At 42.2% G+C, this 19,200-nt stretch overlaps 1 protein-coding gene across 4 annotated transcripts in view; it reads left to right on the top strand.

The window, feature by feature from the left end:
- The window catches only part of RNF144B (ring finger protein 144B), a 91,716-nt gene that overhangs the window by 50,318 nt on the left and 22,198 nt on the right, over positions 1–19,200 (top strand). For 3 of the 4 annotated variants that reach the window (XM_051612032.1, XM_051612031.1, XM_051612030.1), the window contains exon 2: positions 7,953–8,141. In XM_051612032.1, the coding sequence (XP_051467992.1) occupies positions 7,977–8,141 (165 nt within the window). In that variant the 5' untranslated portion in view covers positions 7,953–7,976. Of the gene's footprint in view, positions 1–7,774; positions 7,793–7,952; positions 8,142–19,200 lie in introns of those variants that run through there. The other variant, XM_051612033.1, reaches the window with a different exon arrangement.

Raw genomic sequence — 19,200 nt, 5'->3', positions numbered from 1 at the left:
TTTTTGATTGCCAGCATGATATGAAAATACTCCATACAGCCAGTGCTTCTAGAACAGCAGCTCAAGGGCTCTTTTTTTTTTTTTTTTTTTTTTTTTCTCCAGGCATTCCAATGAAAACAAGTGAGAGAAATTGCCTTTGGTGTGTTCTCATGTACCAGACAGCATGTTTACTTAGGCTGCTTGTTCTTTAAACAAGTTTTCTTAAAATAAAAATTTTACTGTGCAGAAAGCTGTCATGAAGTATTATACATCTGACTTTTCTTAAGCCCTGCTCAAGGAGAACAGATACAGAGGTACTTTCATTCTCTCTAATACTTCGTCTTGGTAGGATATTATGCTAATCCAGAAATGGATTTTCCTTGTACATGCATGTAATCAAGCACTTGCTTTAAGGCGCAGGTGTAATACAGTAATTCTGAATATATTGAAAATGTATTTAAAAGTAGACCTCCTATTTGTGGATCTGGTTGCTCCTTGATACCACAATTTCACAAAATCTAAGTACTTTTTTAACTTTTTAACAATCCTATTGCAATAAAACAAAATCTTCAAGCTTTGATACAAAGGAGCACTTAATTATAAGATTAAATGTCCTTCTTGAAGATGAAGGCTTTCCTGAATTTGAGCTTCAGTCATGTTTTACAGTCTTACTAAATCACCACTTGATAAGTAATGCTGCATGGACTAGACAGGTAGCTCAGTGCAGGCAGAGTATATAAAAAGGAGAAATTAATGCATTGTGGTATAGCGGTCACTCTATTAGACCACAGTAGTACTAGCATACTTGATTTAGACTAATGCTTTGTGCAGAGCTGTTGAGTTTAAAAAAAGCTGCCTTAGAAGTGAATTGTGAATAACATCATCCTGAGAGAGCTGGTACAGGTGTGGACTTGCAACCAAAACTGGTAATGATGGGATTGTGCTGGATTTTATAGAAATGTGGTTTCTGACAGCTCGCATCTTATGTCTTAATTTCATAGCTCAGTTTAGATCTTCTGTAATCAAACCCAGTTATCTTAATACCCCTCTCTTATATTTTAAAAATATTTTGGTAATTATTCTTTTTTCTCCAAGAGCCTGATTTTAGCATTGGTTTTGAACACTAGTATTTTTCAGGTAGTTTTCTTTTTCTATTTTATTTTTTAATAGGAGAACCTTAGTTATAGGAAACAACAGAATACTGAGCTGAACGATGTCAAAACAGGTTTTTATATGGCATTGAAGTAATTTTGTAATGGGGAGAGTATTTAAAAACTCTCTAGGGCATGAGAAACAATTAAAGTGTTTGCAAATGTTTCTTCACGAAAGTTCAGTAAATAGCTGGGACACTAAAAAGGAGCTTACTACAGGTACTGTGAATACTTTCATTTTGATACTAAAATTTTGGGGTTTTTTTGCAGAACGGGAAAGTCCTGTGGTATGTTAGACCCACACATGACCTTAAACTGAACCTCAGCTTCTTACTATCTCACCATGTGTATGCAGGACCACGTCTGGGTGCTGGTTTATAGCAAGCCTGGGGGGATGCTGGGCTAGAGGGGACTGTCAAGGCTCACCCTGCCCCACAGATGGGCTCAGGCACATGCCAGCCCACAGGGAAAAACACATGAAGGACCTTTTTTGTTCCATGAATGTTTCCTGGAGTAACTTGTCACATGTTGGTACATTTCTTTACTTCCTTTAAACTTGGAATTGAACAAAAAGCTTAATTCAGCTGAATTGTTTGTAAACACAAGGCATGAAGCAGCTTCTTCAAGAACTCTTCTGTTGCTATTGGAGGCAGCATGTGAAAAATAAAAGGATGTCTTATGGTACTGAATATAATCCATTAATTCTCTAGCTTCAGTACGGAAGGCTTTCATGATTTTACATGGTGTTTCTAAGTGGTGAAAGTCACATTCAGACACATTTTTTAAGCTAAGTACAGTGACTTGATTGCAAGCACGCACACACGGTCCTTCTGATGTTGCAGCTCAGGAGACTGCCTGGCTTGTTTACATTCTCACATACAGGGAGTAACTTTGGTTCTTTGAGCCTGGCGATCTTGGTTTGAGGCATCTGGGCAGACTCAAGTGAGCTTTTGTACAAGTGCAACAAGGATGTTACCTTACCATGCATGCCCACAGAAAAAGTTTCAGCCCAGGTTGCTATCAGTTTTTAATGTGTCTGTGGAGCTTTGGTGGCTAGACCTTGGCTGGCTGCCGGACATCCACCCAGCTGCTCTCTCATGCCCACTTCAGAGACTTAATAGTTTCCACTTCAGGACGCGAAATATAAAGATTTGCAACAGGTACCTATCTAGGGGCAGGCACAGCAGGTATTTGCTGTTAGGAGGCCCTGAAGGCAGACAAGTTCTGTACTCCTTCCATTGCTTTTGTTGTGTTTTTCATATTTTGCTCAAAATCTCCACTGCTTTTGTGTTAGTGTTTCTGCTTGTATTTATCCTTCCCGCCCCCTGAGCCCTTTCTCTTTCTGCTTTAGGCACACTCTGATGTTTTCTTGCTTATGAATAGTGTTGAGGCATTTCCGTACTATGTGAAAGCACAAGGCTTTGTCACCTCTCGGAGACAAAGCAAAATTGTCCGCAGGCAGATGTATGGGGAAGAAATGTGGGCAGGTCTGAGTGCTCAGCAGGCTGTTGTGGTCCTGGTGACACTGCAGCTTGTGGCCTCCTAGGACTGGCCCCGTATAGCTTGCTCACATTCATTCAGACTGTCTGGTCATGCCTTATCCTAGGGCATCAGAGCCAGGGAAGGGGGAGTCTTCCCAACAGTTCTTCTTCCTTATGAACTGGGCAGTGTACAATTTGAGGAGCTACTTGCAGTTTCCCAGCAATTCTGTGCAATGTAAAAGGAGTAGGATCTGTGTGTGTGGCTGTGCATGTACATGGCTGATAGAAGTATGAAAAAACACTTTGGATCTTTACACGTCATGCGGGCCTGGGCCTGCTGGCATTAGATGGGAAGACCCTGTCCCGCAGGGCACAAGGGGTCCTAGGGCAGGAGTTAGCAGGGCTCGTTCACAGAGCTTTAAACTAGATTCAAAGCGGGAGGGGGTTGTAGCTGGGTTTGAACTGGTGGGGCATTGTTCTAGCATTAATGAAGACCAGAAGGCCTCCTGCCTCCCACGGGTGGCACCAGGGAGCTCAGCTGGCTCCCTGAAATGCCTGCACACCAATGCAGGCAGCATGGGGAACAAACAGGAGGAGTTAGAGGTCTGTGTATGGTCTAAGGGTTGTGATCTGGTGGCAATTACAGAGACATGGTGGGACAGCTCACATGACTGGAATGTGGTCATGGATGGCTCTGTCCTTTTTAGGAAAGACAGGTCAGCAAAGTGAGGTGGTGGAGTGGCTCTTTATGTGAGAGAACAACTAGAATGTACTGAGTTCTGTCCAGGGGCCGATGAGGAGCAAGTGGAAAGTGTGTGGGTATGAATTAAGGGTCAGGCTGGCATGGGTGATACAGGTATGGGGGTCTATTACAGACCTCCTGATCAGGATGAGGGAGCTGATGAGGCTTTCTACAGGCAGCTGAAAGCAGCCTCACAACTGCAGTCCTTGGTCCTCATGGGGAATTTTAACTACTCAGATATTTGCTGGAAGGCCTACACAGCCAGCCGTTCACAGTCTAGGAGATTCCTCCAATGCATCGATGAAAACATCTTGATACAAATGGTGGACAAACCAACTAGGAGAGGAGCACTGCTGGATCTTGTGCTCACCAACAAGGATGGTCAGTGACAGCCAGTTTAACCCTTCTTGGTCACCAATTTACACTGGTGCAGAATTTAGTTTGGTATGTTCCTTTGGGTTACAGTGTCCTTGAGATGTGTTTGTCCTTCTTCCACAACATCTCATGGAGTCTTTTGTTGCTGTTTAGTGGAGGTTTTTGTGAGGAGTTATGAGCTGTATTCCAGTTTCAGTGATACATTTCTTGCTTCATTTGAGATTCTATTCTAAGTGGATCATTTGTGTTTGTGAGCATAAAAGGGAAGATCTTAGTGCTTGGAGATGTATTTTATTTATACAAGGGTCCATTTTTTCAGGGACTTAGCATTTATTTTTATTTCAGGTCACTTTTATTGATATAACTAAGTACAGAATGGTCTTTTCTTCTTTGTCCCCAACTCATTCTTCGGTGACTCCCGCTTCCCCTGCACAACACATACATCCTAGGTGTTTTGTTTTCAACCTAAAATGTTGGCAATTCACTTGTAATTACAGTAGGAATTTTAAGCCACTGTCATACAGCTGATGGGTATATAATTAACTAATGACAGTCTGTAGAGCTAAGCCTAGCAAAGTGAAAGCTATAAAAATTGAGAGCAACTGAGGTGTAAATTCACAGCTTCTCTGCAGTGTATAGGAAAGTCAGTTCTGCCAAGGCAGTAAAGCTGGGGAGCTGGTTTTGAGAACCTGGGAGACGACAATGCGTCTTGAAATGCTGGGAAAGGATAGGAGAGGTAGTAAAGAGTGAGAGCAGGAGGAAGATGTATCTTTCTCTCCCCATCATTTCCCCCACCTGATCTGATAATGAGAATAAACCTCCTCCACAGGCCTGATTCCTCTTCAGAGTCCAGTTGCCCTTGGATGGGTCTACTCTTTTCTGTAACCATTAACTCTTGCCCCTGCATGCTTCCCTTGGCAGCAGTAGCAGAAGTCACAATTCTGGTGAGCAGAAGCAGAGACCAGCTGGTTGGGTTGCTCTGAGAAGAGGAGCAAGCCATGAAGGCTGTGCATCCACTCTCTGACTGGCAGGTTTTCAGGTTCTAACAGGAGGCTGTGCAGGACAGACATGCAGCTCTCCCTGTGGCTCCCATCCTGTTAGCTTCGTTTGCTGAACCCTGCTGGGATTAATGAGGCTGTGGTGAGATGAGCCAACCTTAGCTGTGTGGGGGCTGGATCCTCTGGTCTGTCAGGTTTGTTTGCTGTTGACTGCTGGAGATTTCCACCAGTTACTCTGCTTGTTTTAGGGAGAACCTGAGCCCCACTCTTGGCATCATGGCGTGAGGGAAGGAAGAGTGTCGGGGACAGACAGGGAGTAAAACCAGATTTAACCTACAAACAGTCTCAGGGACAAGAGAGTCTGGAGTATCATAATGAGTCCCCACAGCCATCACACTGTGGCATCTGGTTGCTAGTAAGGCAGAGCAGGAGCCTACTCTCCACTGGGGTAAACTCTCGAGTTTACTGTCACACTGAGTGCCAGAGTTAGGCCACCTGAAATTAGCCCCTAGGCCTGACTCTCTGTCATACAATTGGATCTTTCTACTTCTGCCTTAATAAAAGCATGCAGGGTTATAACTCTTTTGGTTATAAAAATAATACTGACTTTGAAAACAGCTGTATCCATTTTATATCCATACCCACATCCTGAAATATTCCTACCTGTTCTTTTGTACATCCCTCCTCTTAACATTGCTGCCTTTTACTGTGTAAATGAAGGGGTGTCAGATCTGCAGTGTGTGGTTGAGTAGTTTACCCACAGAGAGGCAGCTGCTGTTGAAAAGCATTCCTGAGTAAATGTGTTACAATCCTCCTAAATACTGAGATAACATCTAGCCTGTGGTTTTAAATAACAGGTAGGTCTTGATCTGCTCTAGCGTTTCCAGTGACTCACTGTTCCTCCCGCACCCCTGTTGCAGTAATTACAGAAGAGTACTGCAGTTCCTGACTCAGAGGGAGGTTTCCTTCCAGGGCTTCTGGCCATGCTGGAGCTCAAGCTCTGCTGCTGTATTGGAGCAAATTGTGGGGGGCATCATGGTAGCAGGTGGGGAATGCACCAAGAGTAATGTGGGCATGGCACATGTTTTGAACTAGTAATAGCAACCTGATAAAGAGAGTGTTTGTTCATGGCAAGGAATTTGGTTGCCAGAATCTTGCCTATGATTCTTGTGTCTCTGAAGCTGGGTGCTTAAAGGAAGGTCATCCCAAGGAACACATCTGATGGCTCCTCTGTCAGGCTAGACTAGGATACTGCAAAGTGTAAAAATTAAAAGGGGTAAATGTGCTCCCACCCAGTTTCATTGTGGTTTCACAGCTTTTGACAAGATAGTGTCCTCCTCCAGACCCGTGAGACCACAGGGCAGGAGGCTCACGGGGCAGGCCAGGGCTTGGCTGCATGTCAGGTTGTGAGGTGGGGGCTGTGGGGCAAGGTTTCACCTGCGCTGACCCCTCGAGCTCCGTGAGCACTGTTGTTCCTCCCTCTGGGGAGGAATTCAGCAGGTACTGCAAGCCAGCATGTTGCATACCCGCTGACTGGCTGCAGCTGGCCTGGCCACTCTGGGAGCTGCAAAACACCAGCAGTGACGTGCTGCCAAATGTGACTTGACAGCCCTGCCACCAGGATGCTCAGGACTGCGGGGGAGGCAAGCAGAAGCAGACTGAAGGGCTGGAGTCTCCTGTTTGCCTCATGAGATGTCTTGGTCCTCTGTTCTTTTCGTGTTCATGCAGCCTCCGTTCATGATGCAGATTGTTAGATTTGGTAGAGCTGCACTCTTACTTGGTGCTGCTGCAAGCAGGTGTGTGCAGCCAGCCACCAGGCCACTGCTTGTAAGAAATGTGCTTGAAGGTCTGTCTGCTAAGCATATTCAGAAGCATGGGCCATGTTTATTGGAGATAAGGATAGATTTTCCTGTGCCTTAAATGCTGTACTGAACCTCAGCATTTATTTTGTGGTGAATAAAATCTGCAAATTTGCTTTCCATTGTTTCATCTTAAGCGTGAGGGTATTCTCTTTAATTTATCCTTCAGTGTTACTATGTAAGAATGAGGATCTTGAAATTTTTTATGGTTATGGTGCAGTGATTTCAAATGCTTAGGTCAGAAAACATTATATATGAACAAGATGTTTTCGTGTGTTCCTTCTCAAAGGTTAGAAATTTCTTCCCCAAGCAGTGCTGTGACAAAATGTGTGTTAGAAACACAGCTATTCTGAGCATCTCCCTGTCAAAGTGCTACTGCATTTAGTTCATGGTTCACAAACCTCAGTTAGATGCCTAAAAGCCCTATAAAATAGATGGAAGAGCGGGATGCCAGAGGGTGGAATGCACAAAAGCTACAGACCTGAGCAGGCAGCTGTCTGTCATAGTCAAAGGAATGCAGAAGAGGACAGCATGTGAAATAGTCTCACTTGCTTGGGTTTAAACTCCAGCCCTATGTGGACAAGCAATCTGAAATCCCTTCCTGTGTTTCGATGCCTTCACCAGCCCTCTTGTGATGGGCTGCCAGCTTGCCGTCTCAGTGATGGCTCACAGAGAAGGGAGAGTTCATGGTATCCACCACTTACATTACAGGCTAAACGTTCAAAGTGCTTGCTTAGGAAGTGGGAATCTGTGCTTGCTGTTGCCTTGTGTTGCCCAGGAGAGCTCCTGAGCCACCAGCCAGAGTGGAAATTGGGAGCAGAGATACCCATTAAAATGGTGTGTATGCAACGAAGGCTGAAAGATTCATAAGGGTGGGGTGGCTATGACCGAGACTCATTTGAAAGAGCACAGTGATATATGTGTGTGTGTGTATGTATATATGAATGCAGTTTATTTTTTTAATTAATAATTTATCGTTCCAAGTCACATCCCTGCTGCTAGGACTTCAGTGAGGGCTCTGACCACTGTACTGTTGCATAAAACATAGGTAATGTCTCATCCGTGTTAGTGTTTGATTGTTTTGGGTTTTTTAAATTGGATTATAAATGGCCTGACTGAGGTGCTTTGCTCCAGCAGGGTGAATATTCTCTGAGAACCCAATCGAGTTCAGGCCTTCTGGGGAGATGAGCTCTTGGACACCTTTTTGGTAAATTGAATGGCCTGAAGTGTGAGATTGGCACCAAGATACCAAAGTAGTTCATTTGGGTATGCAGGTGCTTTTATGGATCTGAGCTGTAAATTCTCAGGCCAATGAGAAGTGACTACATGGCTTGTGGGATGTTTCAACTGTTGATTTCTCTTTTCAGGCTGAGCGGATCATTAATGAGTGAATGGGCTCTGCTGGGAAGGCTTGTCCTGACACCATGACAGCTGATGAGTCAGAAGCTGGAGAGTTAGCTCTGGAGCCCCTGCTCACTTGCAAGCTATGTCTCTGTGAATATTCCCTGGACAAAATGACCACACTTCAAGAATGCAGCTGCATCTTTTGTACATCGGTAAGACCTAGCAGGGCCTTTCTGTTACAGGATTAGGGTCATGGAAGATAGACAGAACTGTGAGATGGGGTTGCTTGTCTTGTACAAGAAGCACGTGTTACCCATGCAGATAGAAGGTGCTTTCCTGAAGGACATTTGGTGTTAGTCAGTCTTGCCTTATTTAAAAGACTTCTCTGTCATTTTACTTTTGGTATTTCCTAAATTTAACAGACAAATAAGAATAAATCCCAGCAGTAAATGGGAAGAAAGATGGATTTTAATAAACAGTCTATATGCAATCTTTGTGTTTATTTTTTTCTGAAGCAAAATGTTGAAACATCGTAGGGTAACTGTGAGATTTTTGTTTCCCCGTTATAATTTTCTGAGTACTCAGACCTTTTAAGTCTTGTATGTCATTTTTAAGGGCAATCAGGAAACCTAAACAAAAATGAACCTTCGCCTATTGAACCTTGGCTGCAGAGATCTTTCCTGGTCATGCATTGTCTATAGTTGTCAGTGAGCACTTTCTGTCCTGCAAATTCAGATCAAATAAAGGTAGTGGAAGTGATAAAGGGGGAGGTTGAGGGAGCTGATAGAAGCCCTACAGATATTAGTACTCTCCTGATGTCTTTGTCAGCATGGGAAAATTGACCCAGTTTCTCTGGTGGTAGTGATTTTGGTATAACTGACTAATGGATTTTGGAAACAGGTCAGAAGCCACTGAAGGGATGTTATTTTTTTTAAACTCCAGAATAAATGGTTTTATTTTTTGACAAAATTTCGAATAAGCATCCATAAAGTATGTTTAAGTTTTGCCCTTGACTGTCTGAACTCATGGAAGAAATCTGCTATTTGTGAAGCCAGCTTGAATGAGAGTATCATACTGTGAATTCAGGGTAGCTTAAATGGGATAAGAACCTAGTTGTGTGTTTCAAGAAACTAGGATAAGATTGATCAACATGCATTTTCAGCATGAACTTCAGGAATTTTGCTTTCCATACTGAATTCCACAAAACATTTCCATATTTTAGTTTGTAACAAAAATTTTAAGAGTATGTACCTAACAGGTATGAAGTTATTGTGAAGATACTGCTTTAAATTAAAAACAAAACAAAACAAAAAGTGGATATCTGTGGGGAACAGTCCATCTTCTGTCCCTCCACATAAGACCAAACTACTACTACTACTACTACTACTACTACTACTACTACTACACCAATACCTTTACAGTGGCCCCACTCTTCTGCAAGAGTTCAGTGACTCTCATGTAGTATAATTAATAGCACACTAACCTCAGTGTTAGCTGGGCAGAGTAACCCTTTCACCCCTGGAGAAGGGAGGACTTTTGAGGACTGTGCCAGGCTGAGCTGGGCTCTGCACTCCTCCAGGGCACTGGCTAAGGGGAGAGGTCAGTGATGGTTGGGGATGTCACTGCTCCCACCTGTCCCCTGTTGGTGCCACAGCTGCAACCCCACACAGACACCCCTTACCTGGCCAGTAGTGGGAAGAGCATCTGCTCTGAGCTGGGCTCTCTGGTGCCATGACAGCAAAGTTCAGTCACCGTTGTTTGGCATCTGTGCAAACTTTGCTGACTTTGTCTAAACCAAGAGCCAGCTGTGAGTGAATGCCCAGGGCAGCTGGGAGAAGCCTCTAGACATGCTCTGCTTATTTTAATGGACGTAATATGTCTCGATTGTGCTTGTGCTCCATGTCTACCCTTTGTCTGCCTGTTGTTGCCTGTGTCTGAACATCCTCCGGATGGACGTGTCTGGGCTGATGCAACAGAGACATGTAGATCTTGCATCCTGTAACAAAAGGGACCCTGGAAACCTTTAACCTGCCTATATGACTGTCTTGAATCCAGAGTAGTTTCTGAGTTGCACCTTTGGGCAGACTCCAAAGAGCAGTGGTGGAAGCACCTTGCCACAGAGTGCCTCGGTGCCAGGGCTTGCATGGGGGATTGCTCAGGGCACAGCCTGTGGTAGCTGGGCTGGTATCCAGTGCCCTCAGTTTCCTCCCAACCACGCCAGAACTTCTAGGTATCTTCACACTTCCCTTAAGATAGATACGGGGTTAAGAATGTCAACTGTGAGCTATGGGATCAAGCTCATACCAGTTTTTCAGCAAGCGGTGCTTTCAGCTTGTATAGCTTATTCATATTTTCTATCACCAAGGTTAATTATATAGATCCAAGAGGAGTATTAAATTTGAAATAGCAAAGGGTTTGACATGGACATAATAGGTTCTTCTCTACTAAGATGAAACCATTAGTTTTGTTAATTTTCTGTTACACGTGTGAAGTCAGGTTTTTTTTTTTTGCTAACTAATGATGATTCTGTATCTATGATTGTTTTTCCCTACAGCATTTTCAGCTGTAGAAATAATTGGAAATTGTTACTATTTAGGCATCTGTGGGGGCCAAGCTTGTATCTTACTTTCACTTGTGGTCTGTAAAACCAAGGAACTGAAATGACTCAAAATTGTTTAAAGCTATTTTTTTGAGCTTAGAAACTTGTGTAATAAACGTTATACTTCGTAAAAGCTGTATTCTAGCCAAAGTAAGTAAACTGTGTTTAAGAAGGTGTATATTTGCATTTTGGTGGAATGTTGCTAGTAAGGCAGGAATTTTTCAAATAGCTGTAAACATTTTTACTCTTTGTTCAGAGAAGAAAAAGCATGTGGCTTGCAGAACACATTTGCCATCTTAGAAGCCCAGTCAGGTCTCAAGAGGCAGTAGCTTGTATTTCCCAACACTTGTTGCACTTGGCATAAGACTCCAGTGAAATGTGAGATTAGGCATGCATTTACACATCCCAAGAATTTGGGAACCTGATGGTTTAGTGTACCTGATGGCTTGGTTTTATTGTGTTTGGACTATGTCAGTTTCAAATGAAGGACTGATCTCTAAAGAGGGTTGGGCAGGGATGTGAGGTGTGTTTTGTCTGCAGAAGTTTTAGAGGACTGTGCTTTCTGATACTCAGGTAATTTCCTATACCTATAGAAACTTTGCAGAGTGCCATGCTGTGGTGCACTTTCTTTTATATATATATGTGTGTGTGTATATATATATATATATGTATGTATATATGTATATTCAGCAATATATGTTGCTGCATTTTGCAGTTGCTTTGGCTGCATGGTTTTATGCTACTTGCCCCATTTCCTATAGGGGGGAAGACATTCATTTATTCATGATCCTGCTTATTTTGGCTTTTGTCTTGCCAGTTATCCTTTGGTGGGATGTTCTTCTTATCTGCAATCCCTTGTGCTTATCTTGTTGCTTTGCAACTTTTTGTTCCTTGGATGTAAGTACAAGTACATGTTTTAGCCCTGTGGTGGTCACATCTCTCACATAGACGTGTAAAAAAATTATGCACTGTGTTTGGCTACACCACCACAGCATTACAAAATAAAGTATTTTAGTGCACTTATATCTGTGTCAGAGCAAATGAATATTAATTACATCTTGGTTGATACACTTACGTAATTGTATTTTGAATATTAAACTTCTAGTCAGTTTTCCTACATGTCTGTATCCTTAGCTTTTCAGCTTCCTCCCCTAGACAGCTCTGGTGGTGTCTCACTCAGACAAGACTCAGGAGTGCTCTGGCAGTGTAGTGCCAGGAATGGATGGGATGACCTCCGTGCTTTGCCTTTGGAGGGGGCACTGGGTGTTACCCAGGCTTTGGAGTTCATTAGACTGGCTGAAAAGTATACATCTTGGAGACTCTCACCTTTTAAAAACCTGGCTAAAACTGGGAAAAGACCTGGGAGGGATGGTGAGTGGTGTGATCACGTGCACCTCTCTTCCTCTTGCTAGAAATGTCCTGGTAGCTGGCACAGCAAAAATTACCCTTTGGAAGCAGTTGTGAGGACTGCAGGACTAGCAGTATCCTGGAAATACTAAAGGCCCTATGGGAGATTTGGTGCCAGTCTGTAGCCTGCAAAGCAGTCATGGAGGTGAGGTTTTACCAGGTGTAATAAGATTGCTCTGGTGGCTGTGGTGAAAGAAGGGAACCAGTGCAGTGCTGGTACAGAAAATGTGGTTTTAGGGGTCAGTAAAAAAGCTGGTGTCAGTTTCTTCCCTGGAAAACCAACTTTGTTTGGTTTTATCTTTCCTAAGCATTTTGACAGGAGCCCAGTGAGCGATAGAATCATAGAATATCAGAATGATTTTAGTTGGAAGGGACCTTAAAGATGTTCCAACCCCCCTGCATGGGCAGGGACACCTCCCACTAGACCAGGTTGCTCAGGGCCCCATCCAACCTGGCCTTGAGCACCTCCAGGAATGGGGCTTCCACATCTTCCCTGGGTAACCTGGGCCAGTGTCTCACCCTCACAGTGAAGAATTTCTTCCTAATGTCTAACTTAAATCTAAAATGGCATTGTTGCTATTTAGGTCAAGCAGCAGTTTACATACATTTTGTGTATTATTTACTGGAACTGGGTTCAAGATGTCTAAGACAACATGTAACAAACTGTAAAAACAGAAGATACTTTCCTGTGTTTGCTTCTGTTGTCAGCACATCTTTATGCAGAGCTAGCATGATTCCACCCTTCTTGTTTTCCAAGCAAAGTCTTTGTTGGGTCTTGTATTTCTGAGAAGTGTGTGAGGTAATTGAGTTTCAAAACATGAAAAACAAACATGATCATCCACCTGTTTGTTATTTTAGTGCACATAATGCCATCTTAATAAGATAAAACTTTGTGCAATCTTAAAAGGAGGCATCAGTTTGAAATGTTGAATAGAAGCACATGTAGCTTCTGTGCAGTCTTGGCTATTCTGCAAGTAGAAGGTGATTGAAGGATTTTAAGAGAACAAAATTTTCCACTGCAGCTATGTGTGACAGCGAGCCCAGGGCTAGGCATGGGTGAGAAAGGCTCTTTTATTTTTTTTTTTATTTTTTTTCTTCATCATCAGCAAAAAGCAAGGGCAGAAAAGCCTGAGAGCAGAGAATGAGTAGACTAAAGATGAGGAGGAGGCAGATGACAAAGAGCGTGGGATGCCTGCTAAATGGAGCAAATGTACATGAATACTCCAGTGAAAGACTATTTAGTAAAACTTACAAATATGGGAAAATTTGGATTTGCCTTCATCTAGACAACAATGGGTTTTAGTATATCTTTTTTTTTTTTTCCTTTGTGCTAATTTTCAAGAAGGACTTTGGTCACCTCTTCATCTTCCTCTTTCTCCCATTCTAGGAGTCACCTACATGTGCTCACGGCTGCACTAGAACACCAAATTCTCCTCTACCTAAATAGACCTTGTGCTGCAGTGCCCCACTTACTTTATATACAGCTTACCTCACGTTGTTTTGAGCTTCCACCCACAGGTAGCAAGCTGTCAAGTTTTGACATTTTGGGTTCTTTTTCCCAGGTCACCATTTGAAATGTTTCAGAATAGCTTTGTTTTAAAGTTAAAACAAAGAAAATTTCCACACCTGCTAATATTGGCACTGAAGAAGACATAGTGCTGTTACAGCAACTTAAATTGTTTAAGAACTTCTTGCATGCATTTCTGTGCAGTGTCACACCAAAAGCAGAGTTAGTAGGGTTACCAAAAGAGCACGAATGTACCCGTTGCCTTTTGATGGATGCTACTATTCAGTGAAAGGGAGCTACATGTTTCTGAAACAAATAGATGTGGCAGCATCTGGATGGTGGCCAAGGGAAGAGAGGTGAGGAAGCCAAAGCTCACATGTTTCATGGTGAAACCACATTGGTGAAGGTGGTGTTACCAGCATTTGACAAATGAAGAAACAGATGTGAAAAGTTGTCAGTGCCTCAGAGTGCCACAGTAACTGAGCTAGCCTGTGACATAAGCCTCACGGTCATGTCTGTGTTGTAGCTTTTGGTAAGGCCAGGTTTTTTTCAGGAGAAATGGTGCTCACAGCTGCTTAGGTTTTGGGATGGGTGAGTTTCTGTGGTTGTTTTCTATTTAGTGGTACCACTTCATGGCAATTATTACCAGGAACTTATGCTGATTTTTATGAAAGGCTGCCAGGATGTAGTGGGCCATGTGTAAATTGGTTTTAGACTGTGTATCTGAGCAGAATCTAGCACCATTGTTGGCAGATCTTTTGAGGCAAAGCTGATGACAATATATTTTTCAGATATACTTCAAAGATCCCCTAAAAATGGCTTGTGGAGCCATGGCAGGCCCTTATATTCTGGTCTGTTGTCACGTTTGCTTAGTGTTTTCACTTGGTCATGACTTAATAACATATTTGTCAGGGGTGTTATTCCCCCTGTTCTACTGAGCCACAAGATAACTATGTCCTTGGAGGCTAAACAGGCATTTTTTTCCCCACTTTCTTTCAAGGATCATTCTCAGTGAGGCTCTTATGTGGCCTGATCTTGAAGGCAACTTCATTTATCATTGCATCTGGTCCTTAACAATTAAAATACAGATTGGGCAATACAAATGCATGTTTTGTTGGACTTTTGTTTTTCAATTTAAACTGTGTCTATAATAATTTTATCTGTAAAAAAATAATAAATGGTGATTTCTGTGGTGTACTTTTAAAAAAAATGTAATGGGAAAAATCACACTTTTTTTTTTCCCCAAGTGAATTGCAGATGCCTTCAAGCTACTTGACAATAGACTTGATTCATCTCGTTTTAAGACCTGTTGAGAAATACTTGAGAGTTTCCAGGAGTTCAATTACCACACATTGAAAGGGACTAGCCCATTTTACAGATTGAACATACATAAGTGCAGATGTCATGACAGTGATGAACATATTACTAGACATTGTGTCGATCTATCATAAACCCTATGAGTACTGTTTTGTATTTTGGTTTAAGGGTCTATATTTCACTGAGTATACAATTGGTTAAATTCTGAGGGGGTCAAGTGTTTCAATTTTGAGTTCTGACGTGAACTGTCTCATCAAAGTCAATCATACTACATATTTTAGTACTGCCTCACTACAAGACTACTTTGTCTCGTGTCTTGCACTGAAGAACAGTAACACTTATAAATGATAAGAAATGAAAAATAAGTCTAATTGAACAAAAAGTATGTGAACGCTGCCCAGAGTTGAAACAAAAACTTAATGCCTGTCTGTTGGTCTGTTCTCAATCATAAGACACTCTGGAATGCCAGCTGAAAAGTTGTTTTCTTTCTGTTTATAGTATTTTTTATATTTATTTTTTTCAGTTTCCTTTATTTTGGGCTTGTAAAAAAACTAAGGCTAAAAAAACCCCAAACCAATACAGTTTTGAGGACAAATCCAGAACAGAGATTCAACACTTTGAATCAGTCTTATGTATTTTCAGGAGGAAACCTTAAATTTTCTTAATTTTTCTGAAATAGAAATTGTCTTCAAGTTATACATGAGTGGGAAAGACCTCTTTTAGCAGGATGCCTTCAATCATTTCTTGCTTTTTAATATTTAATGTAGATCATGCACTAGTAGTGGTTAAGAAATACTGTAAATCTGTGGGTTTTTTTCCCTTTCTGCAATTCAGTTGGAAGTCAAATACGCTTACTTATCCTGTACCAGCTGCTGCACAGTGGTTAGTAGCAATATCTGTAGCATTTAGGCCAGTGCATCCTATTTCTTTCTTCTTCCTTGCCACCTCTACATGTTTCTTAATAAAACTACCTGTTCAGTTTTGGCACGTCACATATGTGGTTTCCTTCTATGCTTTCACATTCAAACCAATGAGGGTGCATTTAGGGACCTGAAGAACTGCATGCAGACTGGAGACAAGCAAGGTAATGAAACATGCCCAGGTGCTTGAAAAAGCAGTATGTAGGAATGATTGAGGTTGGTCTTTGGTCTCTGCTACAGAGATTATCTGAAAATGGCTTTGAATAGAAACATAAGATTTCACAGTGAGAGGGATATAGTGCTTTTGTCACATCATTACCTAGCAACATAATACTGAAATTATACTTTGAACTCATTCTTACATTAAAATGCAGAACTGTTATGGTCCTTTTGCAGATTAAATACATTGCCAAACAGACTTTTTTTTTTTCTTCTGTCAGTACACTAAAAATCCCCTTCATACAATATGCCTGGGGGGGGGGAGGGGAAGTTGAACTTAGGGCAGCACGTAAGAGAAATATTGAAATTAACAATTAATGAGTAGACTGAAAAGAATTTTCTATTCCTGAGGCTCTGAGCTGACCATAGAAAAACACTTTTGAAGATTAGAGGAAGTGTTAATTACTGAAGATGGCATTTTTTTATAATTACTTTGTGCATTGGTGGATTGGGCTTTTCAGTGCTTTTAAAAAGTTTCTTCCCTCCTGTAACAATACAGTTTCAACAAAACCCTAGCTCTAGGAGAGAAATGTGTACTTGGGGCATATGTAAATATTTGTCTAAATTGTAATCTCTGTTACAAGTCTGCAAGATAAAACACAAATACATATATGTTGCATGTACTATGATAATTTAGGCCAGGTACTTTATGGGTCTTCATTTATCAGATGCTCACAAGTAGCGTGTTGTGAAGTAGGTAAATGTATATTGGCCACCTTCTGTTAAATAGAGGAAGGTGATTGCCTGAGAGACAAAAATGGCATAAGAGGAAATAAATTCTTGCCCCAAAATGCTCAGACAGCAAATTATTATTAAAAGGTCTCATTATACATTATAAATCTCAGGCAGAGAAAAAATTACTTGTAGTACTCTTTCCACTGAAGTTGACAGTAGTCCGGCAAAATGTGCTTGGGAAACAGGTCAGCACCAAAACCTTCTCTTGGGTGTCCTGAGTTTTACTGGTGGAATTACATTATCATATTTGAATTGATCCCCCTCTTGCTTGATAGCATCAGACTTCTATTACGTATTCCAGAAAACAGGTATGTACATGGTATAGTTGCTCAGTGGGGAAAATCAGAGTAAGCTGAATGTAACTGATTATTAGGGTACACTTGCAGGTATGGAAGCTGAAGTTCCTTGGGTGGGCGTCTGCCAGTTATTTGAGGGTTGAATGTAATGGAGCTAAACCTCCAATTTCATCTGCAGTCAGCAGGATTCAAACCTGTTCAGGAAGGCCTCAGTGGATTTTTAGTCTGTTGCCTCAACCATTCTGCCTTGACCACATGATGCATTCGTGGAAACCTTGCTGTGCTGGTGGGAGGGTCACTGCTGGTGACTTGCTCTGGCCACAGAAAGTAAGATGATGGTATGACTGTTGTTATAAGCCACAGGTCCTGTGACATGGCCTCTCCAGCCACTAACTGCTTGCTGTGCTTTTAAGTCACCTCACTGCAGGAAACTGGTGGAGGAGTGTAGCCCAGGGGTGCTGAGACCTTGGATGTCAAGATAAAGATCCTTTCAAGGAACTCTTAAGACCACAGAAGGCTGAGTATCTTGATCTCACATTCCCTTTGTAGAGCAATTAAGTAGCGTATGTAGGGCGTGCAGTTCTCTGATACTGCTGATTTCTGTATACAAAACGCATGAAGTCTTACCATTTTATATCTGTATAATGTGTTCTCACTAGTGTGGGAGGACATATGGCTCAGTAGGTCAGTCACAATTCGTTATATTGACATTGAATCCTATCACATTTGCAGCTTGGACATCTTTCCAGATACTTTTATTTTCCACTTTTCAAGTAAGTTGCTAAATTAGAAGCTGAACTGTAAATAATAATAAAACCCCTCTAAAAGCAGTCTCATTGTTAAAGTGAAGACATATTGTAAAATTTTAGTTATTTTCCACTTTGGTGCTGTGACCTTATCTTTGCTGCTAACTTGTGAAGGAGGGAACAAGAAGTTCAAACCTTCATTCATGTACAGATTTAGGTTAAAAGCTTAATCCCTCAGTGCTAAATGGTAAATGCTTTCTTTGAGTTTCCCAGCACCTTTAAGTGTTCCACCAGCTTCTTGAATTGCATCCACAGCACCTTCTGCAAGCACAGAAAATAAGGGCAAAAGATTGAATACCCTTAAAGACTATTTAACGGGGAGGTTTTCTGTGACACATTTGAAGATTCATGGCACCGCATAGACCTTATAGTATCTTTCTGAAAGCACAGCACCTTCTAAAAGTACTGCAGAAGGCTCTGGTTACTCACCTAGCCTCACCTAAAACTAAGCAGTGGGCTAGAAGAAAAGGAGAATCCAGATGCATTAGAAATTCTCAGAAATCTGTTCTCCTGCGTTGGTACTCCTAATGATTTAGATACCGTGTATCAAAACTGATTGCAACATCCATCCTCTGGATCAAAGCTCCTTAAGAGCTTCATTCCTGTCCTTGCACGGAAGGGTAATTGTCAGTGCTCTGAGCTTCTGTCCTGGAAGTCTAAATTAAGAACAAGCCTTTGGGCTGTTGCTCGGCCTGCAGTAACTTCTCAGGCTTTGTCCTCCCTCTGTACCTGGCTGACCTGAGCTTCCCCCAGAATACAAATCCACAGTATCATGCTGTCAAAACAAATTACTAAGTATGAGGCAGCACCACAGAGGATATAGAAGTCAGGATCTGGACAAAAGTAAAAGCTTGCTCTCTCCCACGCTTACTGAGGAATTAAGGCAACCTAAATGCTTTGGGAGGAGAAAAACACTCCTCCTTCCCCAAATGCTGCCCTGAGACTTGATCCAAAAAGTAATTGGGTCTCCCATGAGGAGAGGGAGTGAGATATAAGGAGGCTCTGCTGGAGCATCTCCCACATACCTAAGCCCACCCACCACACTGCAGCACATGCAGGCTTTGGGGAAGGGAGTCTGAGGGCAGAATTTTCTGTTTGCATCATTTATGATGGAGGCTGGGTACAGGCACAAATTGGGGAATGAATTTGTGCAAGGAGTGAGCACTCGATATCCTGTTTCTTCTGTGGTATGGTCTAAACCATGTTGGCAACACCAGGTGCTTGATGATTGTGGGGGCTGCAGTAGCAGGACACCCAGAGTCTCCATCCACATCAGCAATGACACTGGGAGTCACCCTGGGTTCTGGGTGATTTTTGCTTTCCCTGTGCCACCCACTACCAATGCCCAAACTGTGGGAATTGATGTCTTTGATGCTGACTTTTTATCCTGTGGTTAAACTTGCTTAGATGCCTTTGGGAGAGGTGGGCAAGGAATGGGACAGGGCAGAGAGAGTGCTTGAACAAT

The sequence above is a fragment of the Apus apus genome, chromosome 2 (genome assembly GCF_020740795.1).
Source record: "Apus apus isolate bApuApu2 chromosome 2, bApuApu2.pri.cur, whole genome shotgun sequence".
NCBI classification, from domain to species: domain Eukaryota; kingdom Metazoa; phylum Chordata; class Aves; order Apodiformes; family Apodidae; genus Apus; species Apus apus.
The sequence above is the reverse complement of the archived record's forward strand: the minus strand, read 5'-3'. Positions and strand labels throughout refer to the sequence as shown.